Source organism: Cebus imitator, unplaced genomic scaffold, assembly GCF_001604975.1.
Source record: "Cebus imitator isolate Cc_AM_T3 unplaced genomic scaffold, Cebus_imitator-1.0 Scaffold59, whole genome shotgun sequence".
NCBI classification, from domain to species: domain Eukaryota; kingdom Metazoa; phylum Chordata; class Mammalia; order Primates; family Cebidae; genus Cebus; species Cebus imitator.
In genome coordinates, this window is record NW_016107374.1 from 5,774,731 (window position 1) to 5,800,956 (window position 26,226).

The following is a 26,226-nucleotide window of genomic DNA, read 5'->3' on the forward strand; positions in this document are numbered from 1 at the left end:
GTGTCTGCTAACCAGCCTGCTGGACCCTCTGTCTATAGGTACCAGGTGGTGACCTGCAAATCCAGCCTTGGAGAATGACTGTCCAAATCTGCAGACTGACACCTTGCCATCTCAGCTTTGAAAATGGCAGTGTGTGGTATCTTGCACAGAGGAAGAATACCTGCTTATGTTGGATTTTTTTAAAATGAAAGCAAAAAATAATCACTGCTCCCTGAAGAGTCTTTACAGCCAAGTCTCTGTCCAGCACACATCTTTTTTTTTTTTTAGCCCTTCTAGAAACTTCTGAAAATAGTAGCTTATCCTTGGGGGAAAAAAATCAGACCTCTGTCAATCAGTGAGATGCTGGTGCATTTCATTTCAATGGCCTGCTCCCTCTCCCAACGTCCCCTGGTTATAAATCATCTTTGACCAGAATGTAGCCATTTCTTGGCTCTTTAATCCATAAAACCTAAGCCCTGAAACCCCCTTGGGGAGTGGAGGAGGCTGTGGGCTGAACTCCGAGGACACTTTTGTGGGGGTAGGGGAGACAGCAGCCAAGTCATGCATGAGGTCAGCTTTCCGCCTCATAACCAGCAAGCCTCTAAACACCACCCTCCCTCCTAGACCCCAAGATTTGCTCCAAACCACCTCTGGATATTCGTCTCCACATAGAGAAAGAGAAGAGACTCTCAAGTAGTTCTTTTGCAACTTGTCCCTTAAAAAAAAAAAAAATCTGAAACAGCAAAATAGAAATCTCTCTTGTCCCCTGCTCTTCCAGGTCTGTCAACAAAACACCACAGCAGCACCAGCAGGAACGCACTTAGCACCAGCAAAATTTTAAGTGAAGCACCAGAGACACAAAAATCCCATTTCTCTTGACACGACAGTGGGATCTAACGATTGACCTAGGACAGTACAGAGGGAGAGGCTAGGACGTGTCAAGAAATGGAGGCATCCCAGACTGCTCCTACACAACTGGCCCCAAGTCCTCACTTTTTTTTTCTTTCTATCATGCCTTTTGCACTGTTACCTCTCATTCCGCCAGCATCTATCCCCAGGGAGTTGGCCGACGCTGGGGCTAATTCCCACCAGTCTTTGCAAATAGTTTCTAAGTACACAGCAGGCATCTCTCTTCTGGCGCCCCAGACATTACAGAATATCAAAGTTCACTTTGCAAGGTGCAGAAAAGGAAGGCGACCACGTCCTCAACAAGGCATGCACTGATACGTAATATTCATATTTTCTTTTTATATATATATAGAGAGAGCTGTATGTAAATAGCATTGGGGTGTCTGTTTCTGCAGCTGGATTTCCAAAGGGCTTCCCCAGTCCCATTCTGTGTTTCCACGATCGCTCCACGCGCTGTCTTTACTCTCCACTTCCTTCTCGAAGTGCCAACCGCGGCCTTTCAAGCTCTGGGCTTCCCCTCTGGAAAACGGGAACCAGCTTTCTCCAAGGACACAGGGTTTTCACCAACCTGCAGAAATAAAGATTGGCATTTTGGTCAGTGCGGACAGCTGCTAAGGGGTGACGTCAGTGCAGTGGACCTCTGCACAGTCAGCCCCGGATGTCGGGAGGGTGGGGGAGGGGAGAGCGGCTGGATGCAAAGCTCTGGTTTTGGAGGAAGGATGCCTCAAAAGCTAATCCTGGCACTCCTCCCCTTACCAGAGTCTCTGTCTATGTAGCAGCCTTCCCCAAATAGACATTTGTGCACGCACACACACTCCCCTCTCTGCTTTTAGACCTAGATATTTACATAGGCATCTTTGGAGATTTTTTTTAAAAAGAAGAATCTAGAGCCACACGACCTTTTTGCTTCTCTAAATTCAGGACAGGATCTTCCTCTATTCATTTCATAGACCCAGATTCAAAAGAGAGTTGTAGGGCAGTCTCTGTTCTCTTTCATTTGTTCGTTCATTCATTCATTCCCAAATATGCCAAGTGCCACACTAGAGGCTACAGATTCAGTGATGTAATTCTTGCCCTTGAGGGGCTCAGAGCCAACAGGGAGATGGGAAGAAACGGATAATGATAGTCCCATGTAAAGAGCATATGCAATCCGGGAAAACGTGATCTATGGAAGCCCAGGGCAGGCAGCTCGTAAGGGTGACAGAGAAGACTCCTTAGCAAGAGCGGCAGGCTGCTGCTACTGAAGAGTGCCAGGAAACTAACCAGGATAAGAAAATGAGGCATCCCAGGCAGGGCAGAAAAACCAGCCCATATCCAAGAGCATCTGAAACAGAAGGCACAACATGTGTGCACAAATACTTATGGCAGAATTACCCATAATAGCAAAATATGGAAACAACCCAAATATCCATCAACCAATGAATAAACAAAATGTGGTCTATCCATACAATGGACTATTATTCAGCCATAAAAAAAGGAATGAAGTATTGATACTTGAAGACATCATGCTAAGTCAAGCCAGAGACAAAAGGACACATATTGTGTGATTCCGTTTTTATGAAATGTCCACAATAGGCAGATCTTCTGGGACAGAAAGGAGAATTGGAGTTGCCTAGGGCTGGGGCGGATGGAAGGAATAGGGAAGTGACTGCTCATGGGCACAGGGTTTCTTTTAGGGAAACAAAAATATTCCAAAGTTGACTGTGAAGATGGCTGCACAACTCTATGAATATACACATCATCACTGACTTGTACACCTTAAAAGGGTAGCTGTTTTTTTGTTTATTTGTTTTTGAGGCAAGGTCTTGTTCTGTTGCCCAGGCTGGAGTGCAGTGGTGTGATCTCAGCTCACTGCAACCTCCACCTCCTGGGTTCAAGCGACTCTCCTGCCTCAGCCTCCCAAGTAGTTGAGACTACAGGTACACACCACCATGCCTGGCTAATTTTTGTATTTTTAGCAGAGACTGGGCTTCACCATGTTGACCAGACTGGTCTCGAACTCCTGACTGCAGGTGATCCACTTGTGCTCTCAAAGTGCTGGGATTACAGGCGTTAGCCACTGTGCCCAGCCTTAAAACGGTAGATTTTATAGCTATAAATTAGCGGGGGAGATAAGAACATTTCACACGTGACTCTGAAGCAGGTGGCATAAGAATGACCACGTGAGTAATACACACCAAGTGATATAGGAGAGAAAGTGGGAGGAAGAGCACTTTATGACTTCTGGGTTTGAAAAAGTCTGAGACGTTGACTTGCATGAACTGTACCAGCTGGTACCCTTGACTTCTGGCTTCCTTCTGGGTTTGACCAACAGGAGGCACTCATGGGAAAGTAAGATTGGGTGTCTGTTCCCAGCTCCCCTCCCCCTAGTCAGAGGTTGGCCACAGCCCTGCCTGGACTCTGGTACAGTGACACCCTCCTAGGGACTCCAGGTACCATTCCTTTCTCTGGCACCAGGCCAGGATGATAACAGCCCCTCTCTATGGCCAAGCCTGGGGTACTGCATTCATTCTCGCTGGTTTCCAAAACCCTGCCCACGCCTTTGCCACTGAACCTTTCTTAAATTCTCTGATTACTGAGTCTAGAAATACTCTCTGCCTCTTCCTTGGCCCTTAACAGATACATCTGACTGCATGAAAGAGATGAGTCACAAACACATGGACCCCAGTCTATGTCAGCTGACAGTCACAAGGACCCAAATCAGTGACTTCAGACCTTTTGCTTTTTTTTTTTTTTTTAAGAAACCGGGTTTCACTCTGCCACCACGCCATCATAGCTCACTGCAGCCCCAACCTCCTGAGCTCAAGCGATCTGCCCACCACAGCCTCTAGCTGGGACTACAGGTACGCACCACCACATCTGGCTAATTTTTTATTTTTATTTATTTTAGAGACAGGGTCTTGCTACATTGCCCAGGCTGGCCTCAAGCCATCCTCCCACCTTGGCCTCCCAAAGTGCTAGGATTACAGGCATGAGCCACCATGCCAGGTCCATTCCCCTTCTATCTCATGAGGGCACAAACACAGTAGGAGTTCTGCACTGTTGTGTAGCATATATTTTCATAGAATATGGAATTAGAGTCATCAATCAACTCAATGGATAAATACACTGAATTGAGTTTATGAAACCAGCTCGTGTAACCCCTAAACATCACCATTGGTGTCTAGCCATAAATTTACAGAATGCAAGTCAGTGTAGCCCTGCGGCATCAGCCTAAAATAATTATGCTGCCTTCAGCACAGGTGAGACGGAAGGAGAGAAAGCAACACTTAGTAAGTACCTACTATGTTACTGAGTGCGTGAACTTCATGCTAAGCATGGTTATCTGCACGAGACAAGGCCAGGTGCCTGCTTCAAATTTGCCTCCAGGCTTATTGGAAAGATACGCCATGCCAGAGGCCAGTACTGTAAATGACCAATGTCTGGAAGTGAACTGATGGCCCAGAAGTCAGGATGGGGTTACAATCACCAGGGAAGCTTCAGAGTGGACCCAGGATTTGATCGAGGCCTTGAACACACACACACACACACACACACACACACACACACACACACACACACACATTTTTTCCATATTTGGAAAAAGGAAGCGTAGCTTAGGTGGGGAAAGGGGCTACACCAGCCCAAGGACAGTGATAAGCATGTCTCAAACAGCGAAGCATGATGAGCAGGGAACTGTATCAGAAAGCTGTAGGAATTGAGGTCAGGTGCTATGGCTCATGCCTGTAATCCCAGCACTTTGGGAGGCTGAGGAGAGAGGATTGCATAAGTCCAGGAATTTGAGGCAGCAGTGGGATATATTTTTTATACATAGGATTTTTTTTCTTTTACAAACAGCAAGTAGTAATTGTGCAATTTAAAACTATTTTTAAAACATCAAGTCCATCAACCCTTGTGAGCCACTGCCCCGCCCTTGGGATGTGTTCCTTCAAACTTGGTTCATGAAGAATGTTCTCAGATGCTAACTCACAGCTAAAGCTCGCGGCTGGAGACGTTCATGAAATACCTTTGAAAAACGTGTCCCTGTTTCCATTCTTCATCCACCTCGTGGAGGGGGTAGGTGGGCAGAGAGGGAGAACCTGAACCCTAAGGTCCTGCCTCCCTGGGCTGTAGTGATGCTGTGCTGCTTTGGGCACGGAAAGTGAAAGCTGAGAACCATGAATGCCACTGCAGCATTAGATGGGCAAGAGGCTGATTCCCTTTTTCTGATGTCAGCAAAGAATTAGGACTGTTGGATTCCCTACTAAGAGGCCCAAATTTTGAATTAAAAAAAAAAAATACCTTGGCAGGGCTTGGTGGCTCTTGCCTGTAATTCCAGCACTTTGGGAAGCCAAGGAGGCCAGAAGTTCAAAACCAGCCTAGGCAACATGGCAAAACCTCATCTCTACTAAAAATACAAAAATTAGCCAGGCCTGGTGGTGCACACCTGTAATCCAGCCTCAGGAGGCTGAGGTACAAGAATCTCTTGAACCCAGGAAGTGGAGATTGCAGTGAGCTGAGATCATGCCACTGCATTTCCATCCTGGGCAACAGAGCGAGACCCTGTCTCAAATAATAAATAAATAAATAAAATATTTTAAAATGCCTGTTTTGTTCCTGCTGTTTGCACAAGTGAGAAGTTACAAATTCAAACAGCAGAGAATATACAAATAAAAGAAAAGTCCCCTTCAACCTAACCCCTAAGCCCCCCTCTGCTTCCCAGAGGCAGTCAGTTGTGTAGCCTCCCAGAGTATTTTCTGTGCATTTGTACATGCCATGTCTCTTTTTTATTATGTCCCCAGAGCCCAGCACAATGCCTGGCACATAGTAGGTGCTCAATTCATTATCTGTTGAGTGAGACTAAGTAAGTGACAAATGAATAATGATGACAGGCTGGGTGCGGTGGCTCACGTCTGTAATCCCAGCACCTTGGGAAGCCAAGGCAGGTGGAACACTTGAGGTCAGGAGTTCGAGACCAGCTTGGCCAACATGGTGAAACCCCGTCTCTTCTAAAAATAAAAAAATTAGCCAGGTGCAGGTGTAATTAGCCAGGTGTAATCCCAGTTACCTGGGGGGCTGTGGCAGGAGAATCGCTTAAACCCAGGAGGCAGAGGTTGCAGTGAACTGAGGTCGCACCACTGCACTCTAGCCTACGACACAGAGTGAGACTCCATCTCAAAAAAAAGTTGGCAGATTCTCGGATCTTCAGTCTTTGGTTTCAGCAGGTTGATTTTGACCAAGGAGTTCGGATGGTACCAGTAGTCCTAGTGCTTAAGACTTGAAAGAAAGGCTGGGCATGGTGGCATGTGCCCCTAGTCCCAGCTTCCCAGCTACTCAGGTGGCTGAGGCAGGAGGATTGCTTGAGCCCAGGAGTTTGAGACCAGCCTGGGCAATATAGCAAGACCCTGTCTCTAAAACAAACAAACCAACAAACAAGCAAAACAAAACAAAGTCTTGGAAGAGCAGCTTTCCATGCAGAATCTTCTTGAAAAGAAAGTTGCTGTGGTCCATGTTATCCCTTAAATCTCCTTCTGTATAGTTCGTGTTGGCCAGTTAGGAAGCTGGGCACTCGGGGGACTGGAAAGGAAGCTGAAAAGACAGCTAGGTTGCAGTGTGCGAGGAAGGAGGAGGCCATTTGGCAGCCTCTGGAAGAAGTATTGGCTCTCCTTAGCCCAGCCCTCTTCTATCAGTGAATAGTCATCAGTGCTATCAGCTACTAGATACTGATGGCCTAAAGTCTACGGAGAGAGACCTGAGAACTCAGAGCTCCTACCCACTAGGAAGTTATGGCAGGAGGGCCTTGGAAGCCCAACTCACTTGACTTTCAGAAGGGTAAGCAGCGAGAGCTGGGAAGTAGCTCAGCACAGAATCCACACACACACACACAAGAGCGCGCACAGGCGCACACACACACACATGCATGCACACGTGCGCGCGCACACACGCATGTACGCGCACACACACATGCACGCACACACGCACACACAAAGATCTTTCTTAAAGCAAATTGTGGCCTATAATGTTGCTCATGTCCCATGTCCCACATGTTATACTATGCACATTCTTCGACCTAACAATTTCACTTTCAGGAAGTTCACTTTTTGTTTGCAAAGTTGTCCAAATATGAATGTCCCCTGCCGGGCATGGTGGTTCACACCTGTAATCCCAGCACTTTGGGAGGCCAAAATGGGAGGGTCACTTGAGCCCAGGAGTTCCATTCCAGCCTGGGCAACATAATGAGACTCCATCTGCACACACACAATTTTGTTTTTGAGATGGATTTTTGCAATTATTGCCCAGGCTGGAGGGCAATGGCACAATCTTGGCTTACGACAACCTCCGCCTCCCGGGTTCAAGCCATTCTCCTGCCTCAGCCTCCTGAGTAGCTGAGATTACAGGCATGCACCACCATGCCTGGCTAATTTTTTGTATTTTTAGTAGTGACGGGGCTTCACCATGTTGGCCAGGCTGGTCTCTAACTCCTGACCTCAGGTGATCCACCCGCCTTGGCCTCCCAAAGCGCTGGGATTACAGGCATGAGCCACTGCGCTGGGCCACAAACAATTTTTAATTAGCCAAGTGTGGTGGTGCACGCCTGTAGTCCCAGCTACTCAAGAGTCTGAGGTCGGAAGACCACATAAGCTCAGGAGTTTGAAGTTACAGTGGGCTATGATCATGCCACTGCATATCAGCCTGGGTGACAGAGCATGACCCTGTTTTTAAAACAAAACAAGAGTTCCACCTGGGCATGGTGGCTCACACCCTGTAATGCCAGCACTTTGGGAGGCCGAGGCAGGCGTATCACCTGAAGTCAGGGGTTAGAGACCAGCCTGGCCAATATGGCGAAACACTGTCTCTACCAAAAATACAAAAATTAGCTGGGCGTGGTGGCGGGTGCCTGTAATCCCAGCTACTCAGGAGGCTGAAGGACGAGAATCGCTTGAACCCGGGAGGCAGAGGTTGCGGTGAGCCAAGATTGCATCATTGCACTCCAGCCTGGGCAACAAGAATGAAACTCAGCCTCAAAAAAAAAAAAGTTTCTAACAACCTTGGTTACCCTACCAGAAAACAGGAAACAATGTAAATGTCCCCAAGGAAGTGACCTTATAAGGAAATCCTGGTTCATCCAGGCAACAGAACATCATGCAGCCGTCAAGAAGGATGATGAAAACCTTTATGTGTTGGCGGTAGATCTCAACCACCTATTTTTAGTGAGGAAAAAGCAGGTTACAAAACAGCATGAACAGTATGACCTCATGTATTTAAAATAGGATATGTGTGTGGGTGTCTGTGCATCAAGGGAAGTGCATGGGGGGCTCCCTGAAATCAGGGGTCACGAACTGAAATGCAGTGGACCCAGTAAAGGTACCTAGGAGGGGCTGGGGACACTGGAGTGTTTTTGTCCTTTCTAAAGGGGTTTCTGACACTCATCTCCAGCCTGTGTCTGCCACATGGGGATACATGTGTTAGAACACATTGTTAGATCTTTCCATTTTTCAAGAAAAACTGGAAATACAGGCTTCTACCTGAAAATGATTGATTTTTTTTTTTTTTTTTTTTTTTTTTTTTTTAGATGGGATCTCACCTTGTTGCCCAGACTGGTCTCGAACTGCTGGGCTCAAGCGATCCTCCTGCCCCAGCTTCCTGAATAGTAGGCATTGCAGGCACATGCCACCATGCCTGGCTAAAATGCCTGACTTTTAAGCGTTGGGGGCAAACCAAGAAGGTCAAACAGAACTCAACTGCAAGCCAAATTTAGCTAGGAGACCACCCATTTTCACCCCTGCCTGAGACACTCAGACACTCCTACAATCACCTGGCGTTTAAGCTCGCCTCATCAGAACCCTCAGCAGCTATCTCTGGGCCTCAGGCTCTCCATCTGTACAATGAGGAAGATGGGTTAGCTGTCTCTAGTGTCCTGTCTAGCTCTGGCTAGGTTTCCAGAGCAGAGACCTTTTCGGCTCATGGATCTTTTGAGAGTTGGATCCAAACTGTGTTTTCTGTCCCAAGTAGGGGGAAGTAGAAGAAGAGGGTGAAATCAGCCAATGCTATTAGCTTAATTACTGGGTGTTCACAAATTTCCTGAGGTCTCCCCTAAATTTATTCACTCATTCATTCATTCATTTATTCAGCAGTTAGTGAATGCCACCAGGCCCGGGTGCTAGGATACAGCAATGGGCAAAATAGGCATGGCGGTTTGCATCTTTCTGGGACCTGAAGGCCAGTGTTGCCCGGGCTGGTTCACCGCAACCTGTGCCTCCCGGGTTCAAGCCCTGATGTAGTGGTTCTCCCAGCCCTCTCAGAATGGCCTAAGTGGGCTCTTGGTGAATCACAGATTGGGGAAGGCAGGATTAGCAACTGCTTTAAGCAAATGGATCAGAAAAGTTCTGAGAGGTCCCACCCATACCATAAAGATGGGCCCATGGAATAAACTTCTTCTTTTTATTTATTTTTTTTTAAAGACAGGGTCTTGCTCTGTTGCCCAGGCTGGAGTGCAGTGGCACCATCACAGCTCACTGCAGACTTGACTTCCTGGGCTCAAGCAATCCTCCTGCCTCAGCTTCCCCCAAGTAGCTGGGACTACAGGTGTGCGCCACAATGCCTGGCTAATTTTTGTATTTTGGGTATGAGCCCCTGCACCCAGCCTATGGACTCAATTTTATACCAAATAAGAACAACACATATCATAGACTGTCATTCACCATTTTCTGAACATCAGTGACATGCCTTGTACACACTGGAGTAGATTACAGCAGGCTTCCTTCATGCTACGAGCTCATTAGAGATATAAAACAGAATTGGTTCTTCCAGACACTCACACATATGGGGGCTGAATCTGTGCCGGCCACTTTATATACAGTGCTCCTCCAGTGCAGATGCTATTATTATTCCCAGTTTATAGATGAGGAAAATGAGGCTCCCAAGGTAATGGGATCGGCCTAAGGTCACACAACCGGCAAATGGGAGATGGAGAAAGTTATCTGAAAGTCGACCTGACTCCAAAATTCATGTCACTTTCCATGAAGCTTCCCTGGCTCAGCATAAAGTATTGGTGAATAAGATTAAACAGTTACCAGGGTTACATTTTCTGAATCAAACCTTAGGCTTTTTGGTCTGCCAACAATCTCGAATATTCTAAGTCTGAACTGTCTTTGAAAATGGTACCTCGGCCGGGCACGGTGGCTCACATCTGTAATCCCAGCACTCTTGGAGGCCAAGGCAGACAGCTCTAGATCACTTGAGGTCAGAAGGCTGAGCACCAGCCTGGCCAACATGGTGAAACCCCTTCTCTACTAAAAATACATAAATGAGCTAGGCATGGTGGCGGGCACCTTGTAATCCCAGCTACTTGGGAGGCTGAGGCAGGAGAATCACTTGAACCCGTGAAGCAGAGGTTACAGTGAGCCAAGATCACACCACTGCACTCCAGCCGGGGCAACAGAGCAAGACTCTATCTTAAAAAAAAAAAAAAAAGAAAAGAAAGAAAAGAAAATGATACCTCTTCTTGAATCCATTCCAGTGACTCTGACACATCTCCATTCCTGGAAGACCTCCCTCTCCACCCATGCAAGCCACTTTGTCTTAGTATCACTAGCATCAGTATGTTAGCATTTTACAAGGTTTATTAAGTACCGCGCGCTAGGTCCAAGAATATTAGATGAACATGATTCCTGCCCCCAGGATGATAGGTACTGATAGGCAGGTGGAGAAGCTTTCCATATAGTGACATTGCTGAGACATGGAACCTTTCCCTGAAGTGGGGACAGGCATGCTAGGCCTCATCTGCACCCCCACACTGGCCAGAGGTGTGGCCCATGAAGAACAGTCTACAGCAAGGCAACAGAGATTCAGCTGAGGCCAGTCACAGCCAGCTCAAGAGCCAATAGACACTTGACATATAAAGGCCAGTGACATGGGCTGGGCGCAGTGGAATCTCATCACTTTGGAACGCCAAGCCAGAAAGATTGCTTGAGCCCAGGAGTACCAGACCAGACTGGGCAACAGAGTGAGACTGCGTCTTTTAAAAAAAATTAAAAATTAGTGGCACACACCAGTAGTCCCAGCTACTGGAGAGGCTGAGGTGGGAGGATGGCTTGAGCCCAGGTCGAGGCTGCAGTGAGCTGTGATTGCGCCACTGCACCCCAGCCTGGGCAACAGAGAGACCCTGTCTCAAATAAATGAATAAATAAAGGCCAATGGCATGAATGAGACATGGGAGCCAATAGCAGTGTTTGCAGATCTTGATCATATGATTTTATGCTCTAGACAACCTTCATAATAAAAGAACACTAAGTATGTTTTTTTTTTTTTGTTTGTATTTAAGACAGAGTCTCACTCTGTCGCTCAAGCTGGAGTGCAATGGCGTGATCTGGGCTCACTGCATCCTTAGCCTCCTCAAGCGATTCTCATGCCTCAGTCTCCCAAGTATCTGGGATTACAGGCATGTGCCACCACCCCCAGCTAATTTTTATATTTTTGTATTTTTTTTTTTTAGTAGCGGCAGGGTCTTGCCATGTTAGCATGTTGGTCTTGAACTACTGACCTACCTCTCCCGACCCACCTAAAGTGCTGGGATTGCAGGTGTGAGCCACTGCACCCAGCCAAAAAAATGCTAAATATGTTTTGATATCAAAGTTCCATTTGAGAACATTAAAAACTTTTTCTTTTTTGATACAGAGTTTCTCTCTGTCACCCAGGCTGAAGTGCAGTGGCACAACCTCAGCTCACTGCAACCTCTACCTCCCAGATTCAAGCGATTCTCTTGCCTCAGCCTCCAAGTAGCTAGGACTGCAGGCAAGTACCACCACATCAGGCTAATTTTTTCCTATTTTTAGTAGAGATGGAGTTTTACCATGTTGGTCAGACTGGTCTCCAACTCCTGACCTCAAATGATCCGCCTGCCTCGGCCTCCCAAAGTGCTAGGATTACAGGCATGAGTCACCATGCCTGGCCAAAAAAATATTATTATTACTTTTTATTTCTATTTTTGAGATGCGGTCTTGCTCTGTTGCCCAGGCTGGAGTGCAGTGGCATGATCACAGCTCACTGCAGCCTCAATCTACCTGGGTTCAAGTGATCCTCCCACCTCAGCCTCCTGAGTAGCGGGACTACAGATGCAAGCCATCACACTTGGCTAATTGTTCTTTTTTTTAGTAAAGATTGGGTCTCACTTTGTTGCCCAGGTATGGAACTCCTGGCTTCAAGCAATCTTCTCACCTGTGAACATTAAAAAAAATTTTTTAATTAGTTCTTTTTTTTTTCTTTGAGATGGGAGGTCTCTGTTGTCTGTCCAGGTTGGAGTACAGTGTGTCATTTAGCTCACTGCAGCTTCGAACTCCTGGGCTCAAGTGATCCTTCATTGTTCCTTCGCCATGATGGAAACAGTCTCAGTGCCCAACCACAGTGGATGGGGAATGTAAATGATGCACTAACCAGATAAATTAGAAATACTAACCAAATTCTAAGAAGTGTCTCATAGAAAGGTTGAACAAATGCCTATGATCTATGGAAAAAGTCAGGTTACAGATAATATGTTTAGAGTGATTCCATGTGTTAAAGTACAATCCAGCCAGGNCAGTCTCAGTGCCCAACCACAGTGGATGGGGAATGTAAATGATGCACTAACCAGATAAATTAGAAATACTAACCAAATTCTAAGAAGTGTCTCATTCAAAGGTTGAACAAATGCCTATGATCTATGGAAAAAGTCAGGTTACAGATAATATGTTTAGAGTGATTCCATGTGTTAAAGTACAATCCAGCCAGGCATGGTGGTGCACACCTATAATCCCGACACTTTGGGAGGCCAGGGCAGGAGGTCTTGAGCTCAGGAGCTCATGCGCCTGTAGTCCCAGCTACTTGGGAGGCTGAGGTGAGAGAGTCACTTGAGCCCAGGAGGTCGAGGCTCCAGTGAGCTATGATCCTGCCACTGCACTTCAGCCTCGGTGACAGAGTAAGACCCTGTCTCAAAAAAACAAAGTGGGGGGGGAAGAGAGAGAGGGAGAGAGAGAGAGAGTCAGGAAGAAGGAGGGAAGGAAGGAAGGAAGGAAGGAAGGAAGGAGGGAAGGAAGGAGGGAAGGAAAAAGGGAGGGAGGGAGAGGAAGGAAGGAAGGAGAAATGACAGAAAAAAAGAAGGAGAGAGAGGGAGGGAAGGAAGGAAGGAAAGGAGGGAGGGGAGGGAGAAATGGAAAGAAAGAAAGGAAGGAAGGATGAAAGAAAGATAGAGAGAGAAAGGAAGGAAAGAAAGAAGGAAGGGAAAGAGAGAGAGGGAAGGAAGAAAGGAAGAGAAATCACATCACAAAAGGGTCAAATCTAATGCAATGGAAAGACAGAGAGACTTACAAGCTGTCTGAAAGTACTGCTACTTTTGCTACTCAGGCCTTCTCTCAAAGCTGAACCTCCTTTCTCCAGAGGCAAGACTACAATATTTTCCAAATAGTTGCCAATGAACTTGCAATATTTTTTGTCATCAAGAAAAATTTACTTGTTTTTCTGAGACAGGGTCTCACGCTGTTGCCCAGCCTGGAGTGCAGCAGCACGATTACAGCTCACTACGGCCTCAGTCTCCTGGACTCAAGCAATCCTCCCACCTCAGCCTCCCAAGTAGTTGATAAGGCAGGCGCGGACCACCATACCTTGCTAACTTCTTATTTTTTGTAGAGCTGGGGTCTCACTATGTTGCCCAGGCTGGTCTTGAGTTCCTGGGCTTAAGTAATTTTCCCACCTCAGCCTCCCCAAGTGCTGGGATTACAGGCATGAGCCACCACATCTAGCTACTTTTTTTTTTTTTAAGGAATATTATATCAAGTTTCCCAGAGCAATTAAATTCCGCCCTGCCCAAGTGTCCAGCCCATGGAGCAAAGGTTCAGTGGGGAAAGCAGCCATCTTGGATAAGCCCGTTGACTCTTCACAGGAAGAGGAAGGAGCTTTCCCTTGCCTGGCCATCCAGCAGTCATAAAAGGATGCATCTTATTGATGTGGGCTAAATCAGAAATCCCCCACTCAACAGCAGAGGCACCAGTTTAGAACAGGAAAGGAAGAGGGGAGCCAGTGCTGAGTTGAATGGTGAGAGTTTAAGGGTGATGGAAACCCAATGGATGTCCACAATGTTCTCCTGGCACCGAGGGGGGTGGGCATGTGTGAGCTGGTTCAGGGATCTGGACCTCTCAGACCTTGGCAGGAGGTGAATTGGTTTACTTCTACTAGGAGGTGAGGGCAGGGGCACAGCCTGGGTCTCATGTCTCTGAGTCTGGGGGCACCTGAGGGCTGTGACTGGGACTCGTTCATCTCTGCATCCTTGCACCTGGGCACCCAGCCCTGGCACCAAGCTACTTGTTTTTCTTTTCTGAAATGTGCTATGCAAAGTCTCTCCTCCATGCCACTGGATTTGCTCTCTGTCTTCCCAAAACACCTTTCTTGCATGTCTTGCATATAACTGGCTCCTTTGTGTCATTCAGATCCGATATTCCCCTGGTTCCTCTTCAAAGTGGCCTTCCTTCCCTCATCACCACAGGTGAGGATTCCCTGGGGAACTCTCTATTGGGTTACCTTTGTGTATTTGTGCTTCAGAGCCCTGAGCACTTTCTGAAACTATCTCTGCGTTCGATTGCGTAATCCAAAGGTGGCCACTATAATATCTCCCATTCCACATGCTATTCCAGAACCCCACCACTCGCTCATGAGGTGAACTCTAATTCTGCCCCACCTTGAATCTGCATCAGCTTGTGACTTGCTTCTAATCAAAGTGACTTCAGAAGCTGGGTCAGAAAAAGCAAAGCAGCTTCCCCCTGATTTCTTGGGACACTTGCTTTTGGAGCTCCCAGTCACTGTGTGAGAATCCGGCTGCTATGCTGTGAGGAAGCCCAAGCCACATGAAGGGGCAGAGTTTGGCTGCTCCAATTGACAGCCCCAGCTGACTCCCAGTATTAACAGCCAGACATGTAAATCAGGTTGCCTCCCTACCCATGACTCCAGCCCCCAGCCATCCTGGAGCAGAGACAAGTCACCCCCACCATGCTCTGACCAAATTCCTAACCTACAGAATGTGTAAGCATGGTCAAATATGTCAGCCTTCCATATAGATGGGTTCCACATCCACGGATTCAACCAATACTGGAAAAAATAAAATTAAAAAATAACACGATTTTTAAAAATACATATAAAAACAATACAGTATACTTATTTACATAGCATGTACATGGTATTGGGTATTATAAGCAATCTAGAGATTATTTAAAGCACACAGTGTGTAGGTGTTATATGCAAATACTACACAATTTTATATCAAGGACTTGGCATCCTGGGATTTTGGGATCCAAGGTGGGCTCCTGGAACCACTCCCTCCCAGAGACAGAGGGTGGCTCTAGTTGTTTTAAGCAAAACTTAGTAGTTTTGGAGTAATTTGTTACACAGAAGCAGTAACAAAAACAATATTTACTTATTATCTGTCTCCTCCCAATAAAATGTGGGCTCCATGAAAGCAGGGAATTCCACGTCTTGGTCCTTCCCATATCCACAGTGCCCTATATATAGAAGGTACTCAATAATTAGCAGTTGATTAAGTGGAAGAATCTGAATTTGGGAAACAACAGCGATGATGTTGCATAGTTTCTTTTTAAAATTTTTTTTGTGACTGGAGTCTCACTCATTCTGTGGCCCAGGCTGGAATACAAGGACACAATGTCAGCTCACTGCAACCTCCACCTCCTGGGTTCATGCAGTTCTCCTGCCTCAGCCTCCAGAGTAGCTGGGACTACAGGTGCACACCTTCATGCCTGGCTAACTTTTTGTATTTTTAGTGGAAACAGGGTTTTACCACGTTGGCCAGGCTGGTCTCGAACTCCTGACCTCAAGTGATCCACCGGCCTCAGCCTCTCAAAGTGCCGGGATTTCAGGTGTGAGCCAGCATACCCGGCCAATGTTGCATAGTTTCTGATTCATGTAATACAGCACAGTTATTGTGCACCTACTATGTGACAAGCAAGTCGCCAGGGGCTAGGGACACTGTGGGGTTAGCTTTCTATTCCTGTGAAATCCTATCACAGGGACACTAGGGAGGACCACCAAAGAAACAAAAGCCCCCACCCAACTCTCCGTATCTGCCAAACATAGATCTAAAAGGCTGACTTTTCAGAAAAACTAGACTTGTGATTGCCAAATGCAGCCAGCCCACATCTGGGGGTGTATTTCATTATCCCCGGGCGTGGCTCTTTTCCATCCACAGCTCAGTCACTTGTACTCTGGCCTCTCACTAGGCGAGCGGATGACTCCAGACAGGGACCATGTGGCAGGAAGGCTGCCTGGTTCTGCACATCTGGCCCCTTCCCGGGGGGTTCCTCCCCAACAGCTGTCCTCCCCAGGCTCCCTTGCCAAGCAGAAGGCCAAGCTTTCAAGCTCTAAAAGTAATTCTGGCAGGGGTGCTGCGGGCTGGGAGGGAGGCCTTCGGGATGCGCCTCCAGGTTTAACCACTTAATCCCCAAAGTACCTGCCAAGAACCAGTTAGCATGTCTGGCTGGCTGTCCAGGCCGTCATTAATTCATTAAAGCAGGCTCCCGCTGGCCCATTATCTTCCTTGCCACTGACCACGTCGCCTTATGGGCCTGCGGAGTCCCCCTATCTCCCCTTCCCCTGCTCTCAAAGCAGGATTCTACCCAGCCCTGGCCCCAACTCCCAGGCAGATTCCTCGGCTCCATTCTCTCTCCCTCCCTGCCCCCTCCCTAGGCACGATTCTCCCTCCCTCCCATGCCTCCGCCAGCCAATGCTCACCATAAAGCGTCTTTTGTTCCCTCTCCCCTGTATCTTTGAGTATTGACTGGTTAAATCATACCCACCTCCTCCCGGCCTCCCCAGCCTCAGAGGAGCTTCCCCTGGGGCTCTGGAAGAAAGGGAATTTCACTTATGCAGGAATTCACTGTGCACCACCCTGTCTGCTTACTGCCCCTATCTCCTCTTCCCCTGCAAGTCATGGGGTGAGGGGGGCTGTGTGCCCTCAAAGACGGAAACTCTAATTCCATTGGGGATCACTTAGGTGGGCGCTCTCTGCCTTGGCTTCCCCTTTGAAATAAAAAGAATGGCTCTGACTATTTTATGACATCCTCTGTTGAGTGAAGTTAAGAGACAGACACTGCACTGGACACTTTTTTTTTTTTTTTTTTTTGAGACAGGGTCTTGCTGTCCCCTAGGCTGGAGTACAGTGGTGCGATCTCAGCTCACTGCAACCTCTGCCTCTGGGACTCAAGTGATCCTCCCACCTCAGCCTCCTGAGTAGCTGGGACTACAGGTGCACACCACCATGACCAGCTAATTTTTGTATTTATTTATTTATTGTTTGTACAGATGAGGTTTCACCATGTTGCCCAAGCTGGTCTTGAACTCCTGGCCTCAAGTGATCCGCCCACCTTGGCCTCCCAAAGTGCTGGGATTACAGGATTGAGCCACTGCACCCAGCCTGTACTGGACACTTTAGATGAATGTTCTCTTATCATTCTCCCAATAACCCTGGAAACAGCTCCAGTTTACAGACAAAGGTGCAGAGAGGTAATGGTTCTTTCTCAAGGCCACGCTGTCAGCAAGTGGCTGGGCATTAAAGAGTCTCTTAACTGTTATTCTCTCCTGACCCTCCTGGCACTGGTTTCCCAGGAGGGCAGGCAGGAGTGGTGTGGAATTTCCAGCAAAAATAAAGGGAAAATGTTGACTACCTTGGGAAAGAATGACAGTAAATGCACAGTAATAATCATGATGGCTCATATGTATATCCACTGTTCTAGAGCTTTCTGTGTATGAATTCATTTAACCCTCTTAATAACGTGCCTACGCATTAAGTACTATTATTATCCCCATTTTACATATGGGAAAACTGAGTCTTGGGTGTTTGTTGCTGCTTGTTATTTTCTTTTAAATGACTTCTGAGAAAAGTATTGATGGCTCGCAGGAGAGGCTCAAAACAGTTATGCTGAAAATATATATACATATATACGTATACACATACATACATACAATTATTATTATTATTGAGTTGGAGTCTCACTCTGTCACCCCGGCTGGAGTGCAGTGGTGAGATCTCAGCTCTTCTCCACTCACTTCTTGAATCACTGCAACCTCTGCCTCCCAGGTTGAAGAGATTCTCCTGCCTCAGCCTCCCGGGTAGCTGAGATTACAGGTGTGCACCACCATGCCCAGCTAACTTTTTTATTTTTAGTAGAGATGGGGTTTCACCATACTGGCCATGCTGGTCTCAAACTCCTGACCTCAGGTGATCTCCCTGCCTCGGCCTCCCAAAGTGCTGGGATTACAGGTGTGAGCCACCCTGCCTGGCCTGTGTGTTGGAAATATTGATCCTGCATATAGCTGAGCACACGCTTGAAACCTATGAGAATTGAAAGTGGTGGTTCCCACCCTATACGGCTGGCATAGGCCTCCCTCATACACCTAAGGTACAGCTGTGAACATTCCCCTTTCTCCATTAGAGTAGGGAAAGTGGAGAGCACTCCATATCCAGTATAGAACGCAACAAATTGTCTTCCTCCAGTGAATTTTCTGTCCCTTCTACTTAATTGACCAGAGCTGGGAAAAAATGGGCTTCCTCAAATTGAACTAAAAGCATGAGAAAGGCCGGAGCCGCTGGTATTCTGAGATCAGATGTAGGCTGCAGGGAGAGAACCTGTTCCCGGCCAGTGAAGGGAGCTCCAGCACGGGGAACCCGGGCTGGGAGCGCAGAAGGCGGGCGGTGAGCAATTCTACGGGTGTCCCGACGGTATGAGGGGCGGCGCTGGAGGGAAGCCGTGCGGGGCATCCTGAGGTCAGGGCACCAGAGCCTGCAGAACCTTGGAGGTTGTGGCTGCTGGGGACGCGCGGGCGGGACACGGCAGGTAGAAGAACCCACAGGTGTGGGAAGACGGTGTCTCAGAGTCAGGACGCAGCTCGGAAGTAACTCTGAGGTAGAAGCCGAGGGAGGCGGGGGAGATAAACTCCGCAGCGAGAATTACCTGGTGCTGCCCCTCGACATCGCTGCAAAACAGCGAAACCCCTCGCCGCCGCCTTCCCCTGCAGCGCAGGCCCCAGTCCCCCAACTCCTCCCCTGCGCTCCAGCGCAGAGCGGCGCGCTCTGCCCGCCCCTCCCGCAGACTCCTCTTTCGGGACCCGGGCGGGTTCACATCCCTGACACTCACACACTGGCAAACGGGAACACTCAGACAGGCTCCGGCCTGGAGTCCTCCGCCTCCCGGGAGGGGCACCTGACATCTCGCACGCCAGGTCCCAGGAGGGGAGCGCTTTTCCAATCTCCTGGACAACAGAACTAAAGAAAACCGTGTCCTAGCCCTCTCCCCATTTCTATTTGATTTTACTCCCTTCCTCTCTTGCCTTCTAATTCACTTTTCAATTGCCTTGCAACTTGCTCTCCAGGCAGTTTCTCTTTTTCTCCACCCTCCCCAAACTTCTTGTCCCTCCCCACCTCGTCGCCTGGTTTTTCTCTCCCTCTTCACCCACTTTTTTTCTGCCTCTTCCCAAATTCCACTCTTTGGGCTTCGCGTCTGTCGCTCAACTTCCTTTTTCTGCTCCCCGAGATCATCCGAAGTGTTCTTCCAGTTCCCGGGATTGGGCAGCCTCAGCCTGGCCCCATTCAGTCGCGGGAGCCCCTGGCTTCTCCAACTGGAGGAGGAAGAAGGCGGAGAGAAGTGGATGGGACCCCCGGCGCCCGGGAGCCCAGCGGAGTGCGCCCCGAAGCGCTCACTTCTTTTCGCCAGCGCTCAGGCTGCGCGGGCCCACGCGACATCTGTCGCCTGCGGTCCCGGCTCACACCCCGCGCACCCCCGCAGCTCCCTGGGCGCTGCCACCCCCCACGCTCCGGCTGCCGCCTTTCCCCGCGGGCGCAGACGACAGGGCCTCGCCTTCAGGCGCCGCTCCAGCTTCCCAGGGTGTCTGCGGCGCGCGGCAGGGCTAGGCGGCGTGGACCCAAGGGCAGCTGGCTATATCACCTTCGATCTTCACCTTCCGGCCCTGGACCCATCTATGGTGGACTCAGTTTGATTCTCTCCACCTTCATTCTCTGCAGCGCTCCGCGCTACTCCAGGATCCAGAGTAGTAAGGCGATGCTTACTTACATTGTGTGCTTCCTCAAAGCGCCTAGCACAGTGCCAGACGCACAGCTAGGGCACAATAATTTCCCCACCCCAAGAGCCTAGAACCTCCCTCCCACTGATACCAACCACACTAGGCGCTCAATACCCATGTCCAGTCCTAAGCTCTCAAAACATTACCTCCCTAAACAGTGCCCAGCACCCAGAAGGAGCTCAGTAAATGTTCCTTCCTTAAGGCTTCCCATTGGAGTTTCCCCAAAAGCCTCCTATTCCAGCCCACTCCGAGGGCATCTCCTTCCCATCGCAGCTACAACCGTCTGGGGAGAAGGAGGCCAAACTCCTTAAACAGGACACCTCACTGGTGAAGGAGCGAAGTTGGCAGGACAGAGGAAATTTGCAAATGCGCGGGGTTTGGGGTTGAAGATTGAGCCAGCCAGAAACAAGGACGACGAAGTCTCGAGATGCTATTGGGGTGGCAGAGAATGGAGATCAGAGATTGGAGAAGTGACACTTAGGGAGAAGAGGTGGGAGCAAAGGTGAGGGAGACGGTGGGGACTCAGGAACGGCAAGAGGCTTGAAGGAGACAGGGAACCTTTCTTGAAACTGCGACAGATTATAAGTATTTGGCGTAGCTTACAACTACATTCTCATAGCAAGCACACTTTTTACTTGCATTGTGTGTTTATTTGTGGGGCTGGTGGGGATTATGGAGGCTGAAGTCCTCCGCAAGCCACCGAGCTCTAAGGGAGTAAGTAGCAAAATGCGCTTAAGGACTCGAAGAGATGGGGGCAGAAACGGTGGACCTGACACTTGGAAGGAAAGACGGGGGCTGGGTAGAAGAGCTGGCCGGAGGTGCTTGCAAGAGAAGAGAACAGAGGAAGAAGGAGAAGGGAAGAGAAGAAAGCCAAACTTGCCACTCTCCCGCTCCCGGGCCAGCCCAGCGCCTCCAGTGCCCAGCTGCCGCGCCCTGGCTCTCGCTTGCTGGCTCGCGTACCTGTTGCTCGCTCCGGCTGGGTCTCGGCTCCGGCCCCACCAAGAAGCCCCGCGTTCCTACAAGTTCCGCCTGCCGAGCAGCCAGGCCGCCAGCGCCGCCACCTGCGCGGCCGCGCACAGCCAGGGCCAGTAGGTGGGGAGCGCGCTGGGCGCCGGCGCCCTCCGGCTCCGCGCGCGGCGCCGCCACATGGTGCGCTGGTGCAGCTCGTCGCCGAGCGCCTTGAGCCGGGCGGCGGTGAGCTGCGCGGCGGACGAGCGCAGCCCCAGGCGACCCGCGCTGCAGGCGCAAACGGCCGGGGGGCCGCGGCCGCGGTGCAGGGGGCACGGGCACATGACCGCTGGCCTCGCTCCCGCCCCGCGCTCAGGCCGCCCCTCGCCTCCTCTCCCTCCGGCCTCTGCGCCCGCTGCCGCCGCGCTCCAGCCGCCGGGGGCCTCCCCTGGACACCAAGTTTCTCCTTGTGTTGTGCGTTTGTTGTGCTGACGGCGCTATTATTAATTAAAGTGTCACATGGTGGAGGGGGGCGGGGAGGGGGGTTACATCATCCGGCCCCCGGGGGTGGGGGGGGCTGCAGGCAGAAGAAACCGAGAGGTAACTTTTAACCCTAGCGGCGCCGGCAGCGAGGGGGCGCGCGGTTTGGGAGACGGGGAGCGCGGCGCGGGGCGATGCGAGAAGGCGCCCCGCGGCGGAGGTCCCGGGCTTTGAGGGTCTCGGGGGACCCCCGCAGAGGTGAGGGAAGGTTGTTCTCTTTCCCCTTTTCCTGAATTCAGCTCGAGTTCCGATTTGGCGAGGGAAGCAGCCTTGTTTGCCGTTTTGGATGAAGCTGATACTGAATTCGGCTGCCTGATTCAAAAATATTCCGAGGCTGTTGTTTTGTTTGGGGGAGGTGGGTGGATTCAAAGTCTTGTGGAAGGGCCAGATTACACCTAACTTGCCTCGTTTCAGGTCTGACTTGGCACCTGTAGGCTTTCAGCCTGACCCTAACGTGTCCCCAGCGCCCCGCTGGAAACCCTGACGTAGGCGCGGTGGGAGGTTGGAGGGGTCGGTCCTGAGCTCGCGTGGGGCGCGGACAGAGGCTTCCTCGCCGCCCAGCACCTGCACCCCAAAGACCCTCGCAAGGGCCTTTCTAAAGGGAAACTTCTTGTCTGCTTTCTTTGTGAACATTATTTTCCTGATGGGGTTACAGTTTTCTGCGACGATCCCGATTTATGCGCAGTAGAGATCCTAAGGGGTCAGCGAGAGGAGGGGCGCGGGGGACTTTAATTCCTCCTTTTCCAATCCCACATCCGATCCTGTGCACCTCCAGACTGGAGAGTCTGGAGTTGTTGTCACAGCCAGTGAAGGTTCAGATGGGCGGGGCGGCTCTCAGGATTCTTTGGGGGAGAATGAAACCTGCGATCTTAAATCCACTGGGATTCAGGCAACTTGGGGATTCAGACGATCGGGATGAGTCCAGAGGTGGCTCTAAGGTGGGAGTCTGGAAGCTGCTGAGGGAGCTTCCATTCTTTCCTTCCCACTGCAGAGTATAACCACGATTCTTCAAGCCTGTGAACTTAGTTTTGGTCTGAATTGATCAGGAGGAGAAACATCTGCTTTGGCCTGCAGCGCGGTGAAATGATAACAAAGTCAGGACTCAAGGCCCACACCTCCATGTGATCCTGGTGACCCTTTCCCTCACCTGGCTCCAATTCTTCTAGGCTTCTTAATGGCCAAGACTTCCATGTCTGGCATCCGTAGGCTTTGGGCGCCCTTGCCTCTGCTGCGTAAATGTAAATCTCCCAACAATTCTACGTGCAATTACTATAATATTTCAAAGATGAGGAAGCTGAGGTATAGGTAGATAAGGCCCCTTGCCTAAACTCACAGAGTAGCTAAGAATGAAACCTGCATGTGAATTAGGGCAGTATGCCGCAGGCTCTAAGCTCTTAACCACGGTTTTATACTGCCCCCTGTAATCTGGGAATAATAATACCTCCACCCCAGGAGTGGGGCAGAGATTAAATGAGAGAAATGTGTGCCAAGCACCTGGCACGCGGTGGGCCCTCGATGAACCTTGGTTCCCTTTGCTTCTGGCCAGAACTGCTTCCCATTCTCCTGGGACTCACCTCCTTAATCCCCCCCTAGTCTCTGCAGAGGGGACCTGATCCATTGCCCGGGTGTAGCGTTCCAAGAATGAAGACACAGTGTCTATTTAAAAAGCCCTTTGGATTTAAATTGAACAATTCCCTCCCCCCCTTTTTAATCTGCACGCTTTTAACGGCTCACTTCATGGACATTAATTTTAATGGGACGATTATTACCCTGTTTGGAAGCCTGCCCCTCGAAATGCTGGGCTCTCAAGGTGGCGCTGGGTCGGGTCCCAGCAGCTTGGATGTTGTCTGTAGAACAGGGGGTGCAGTCTTGGCCATGGGGATGCCACGTTCAGCAGAGGGGGAAGAAAGGGGGTGATGGAAAAGTAGGAGAGAAGGAATAACCTCTCCCTCTCTGACGCTCTAAGTCTGGCAGGCCTTAATTTGCACACACGCGTTGCCCTGTGCTGCTGGACCACTTACTAACTGGGGAGCATGGCCTTCAGACCTGGCTTTTTGGAGCCTCCATTCTCTCAACTGTACGGTGGGGATAATGATAGTACCCACCCCACAGCCTATATACCAGGAAAGCCCTTACTTAAAACAGTGCCTGGCCCATCAGTAGCTTTTTTGTTTTTTTTTTTTTTTTTTTTTTTTTTTTTTGTTTTTTTTTTTTTTTTTTTTTTTTTTTTTTTTTGGAGACAGAGTATTGCTCTGTTGCCAGGTGCCAGGCTGGAGTGCAGTGGCATGATCTTGGCTCACTGCAACCTCTGCCTCCTGGGTTCGAGCAATTCTCCTGCCTCAGCCTCCCGAGTAGTTGGGACTACAGGCACATGCCACCATGCCCAGCTAATTTTTTTTTTTTTTTGAATTTAGTAGAGACACAGTTTCACCATATTGGTCAGGAAGGTCTGGATCTCTTGACTTTGTGATCCACCCACCTTGGCCTCCCAAAGTGCTGGGATTACAGGCTTGAGCCACCACACCTGCCTTTCTGCCTTTTTTTTTTTTTTTTTCAGAGTATCGCTCTGTCACCCGGGATGGAGTGCAGTGGCACAATCTCAGCTCACTGCAACCTCCACCTCCTGGGTTCAAGCAATTCTCCTGCCTCAGCTTCCCGAGTAACTGGGACTTCAGGCACCCACCAGCACGCTCAGCTAATTTTTGTATTTTTAGTAGAGATGGGGCTTCGCTATTTTGGCCAGGCTGGTCTCAAACTCCCAACTTTCAGTGATCCTCCCATCTTGATTTCCCAAAATGCTGGGATTACAGGTGTGAGCCGCCATGCCCAGCACCATCGTTAGCATTTAATAAATGTTGACTACTGTTAATATTTTATAGTGGATTATGTAGTTGTCAAATAGTGTACTTTGAAGAATGTTGGGGACCCACACCCTCAAATATATGTGGTTCCCCTATTGTGGATTAGTGATTCCATTGCTGATATTAAGCATTGCCCAGAGAAAGCGAATTCTTTTTTTGAGATGGAGCTTTGCTCTTGTTACCCAGGCTGGAGTGCAGTGGTGCCATCTCGGCTTACCACAACCTCTGCCTCCCCAGTTCAAGGGATTCTCTTGCCTCAGCCTCCCGAGTAGCTGGGATTACAGGTATATGCCACCACGCCTGGCTAGTTTTGTATTTTTTAGTAAAGACAGCGTTTCTCCATGTTGGTCAGGCTGGTCTCGAACTTCTGACCTCAGGTGATCTGCCTGCCTCAGCCTCCCAAAGTGCTGGGATTACAGGGGGTGAGCCACTGTGCCCGGCCAAGAAAGCAAATTCTTTGGGAGAGTAATGTAAGCATCCCCTAACACTTTTTAAATTGTCTTAATTTTTATTAATTTTTTTTTAAACATGGTGTCTCTCTCTGTGGCTCAGGCTAGAGTGCAGTGGTGAGATTATAACTCACTACAGCCCCCAACTCCTGAACTCAAGCAATCCTCCCACCTCAGCCTCTGGAGTAGCTGGGACCACAGACACATACCACCACACCTGGCTAACTTAAAAAATCTTTTTAGAGATTGGAGTCTTGCTATGTTGCGCAGGCTGGTCTTGAATGCCTGGGCTCAAGTAATCCCTCCTACCACAGCCTCGCGAGTGGCTAGAACTATAGATGTGCACTGCTGTGCCCAGCTTCTCCTAACGGTTTAGTAAAAATGAGTTGTTGATTTCAATGTTTAACTTAATAAGCACTTACATAGTGCTCAATCTGTGCCAGGTGCTCTTCTAAGTGTTAGACATATAACTCCTTTAATTCCCCTAATAGCCCTGTGAGACAACTACAATCATTAGCTCAATGTTATGTATGAGCAAACCAAGGCAGAGGGCTTAAGTAACTTATCCAAAGTCACGCACCTGCCTGCCCCCAGAGTTTGAGCCCTTTAGAATTAGGGTCACATAGGGTGACTGGGGACTTGGGAAGAGGGAGGGAGGTTCTTGTATGATGAATGCCATCCCCTGGTCCACCCCAAGTGGATATGTCCAAGGTCTAACCCCTGGAACCTCAAAATGTGACTATATTTGGAGATAGAATCTTTAAAGAAGTAATTAAGTTAAAATGAGGTCACTAGGTTGGACCTGAATCCTGGTGACTTGTGACTGGTCTCCTCATAAGAAGAGGAAATTACGACACAGACGCACAGCGTGAAGACCACATGAAGACAGAGGCAGAAGAAGGTATCTGCAAGCCAAGGAAAGAGCCTAAAACAGGTATTTCCCTCACAGCCCTGGGAAGAAGCTAACCCTGGCCGGGCATGGTGGCTCACACCTGTAATTCCAGCATTTTGGGAAGCCCAGGCAGATGGATCGTTTGAGCACAGGAGTTCAAGACTAGCCTGGGCAACATGGTGAAACTCTGTCTCTACAAAAAAAAAAAAAAATACAAAAAAAGAGAAAGAACTGGCATGGTGGTATGCACCTGTGGCGCCAGCTACTCAGGCGGCCGAGGTAGAAGGATTGCTTGAGCCCAGGAAGCTGAGGCTGCAGTGAGCCAAGATCACACCACTGTGTTCCATTCTGGGTAAGAAAGTAAGGCCCTGTCTCAAAAAATAATAATAATAAAATAAAATAAAAAGGGACCAACCCTGTCAACTCATTGATCTTGGACTCCCAGCCTCTAGAACTGTGAGAATATACAGCTTTGTTGTTCAAGCCCAGACTGTGGCATGTTGCTAGGGCACCCCTAAGCAAACAAATACAGACAAGAGCAGTGTCCTCAACGGGAAGC

At 49.2% G+C, this 26,226-nt stretch overlaps 1 protein-coding gene across 2 annotated transcripts; it reads right to left on the reverse strand.

Moving 5' to 3' along the window:
- Positions 1 to 249: 249 nt before the first annotated feature.
- On the reverse strand, positions 250 to 21,386 carry HRK (harakiri, BCL2 interacting protein). Of its 2 annotated transcripts, XM_037738915.1 has the most exons (3): positions 20,938 to 21,386; positions 19,354 to 19,515; positions 250 to 1,456 (listed from the first exon to the last, which is right to left on the reverse strand). In XM_037738915.1, the coding sequence occupies exon 1, from the start codon at positions 21,267 to 21,269 to the stop codon at positions 20,994 to 20,996; it is 276 nt and encodes a 91-aa protein (XP_037594843.1). In that variant the 5' UTR covers positions 21,270 to 21,386; the 3' UTR covers positions 250 to 1,456; positions 19,354 to 19,515; positions 20,938 to 20,993. The 2 variants fall into 2 exon arrangements, with proteins under 2 accessions (XP_037594843.1, XP_017385022.1); XM_017529533.2 differs by lacking the exon at positions 19,354 to 19,515.
- Positions 21,387 to 26,226: the final 4,840 nt, after the last annotated feature.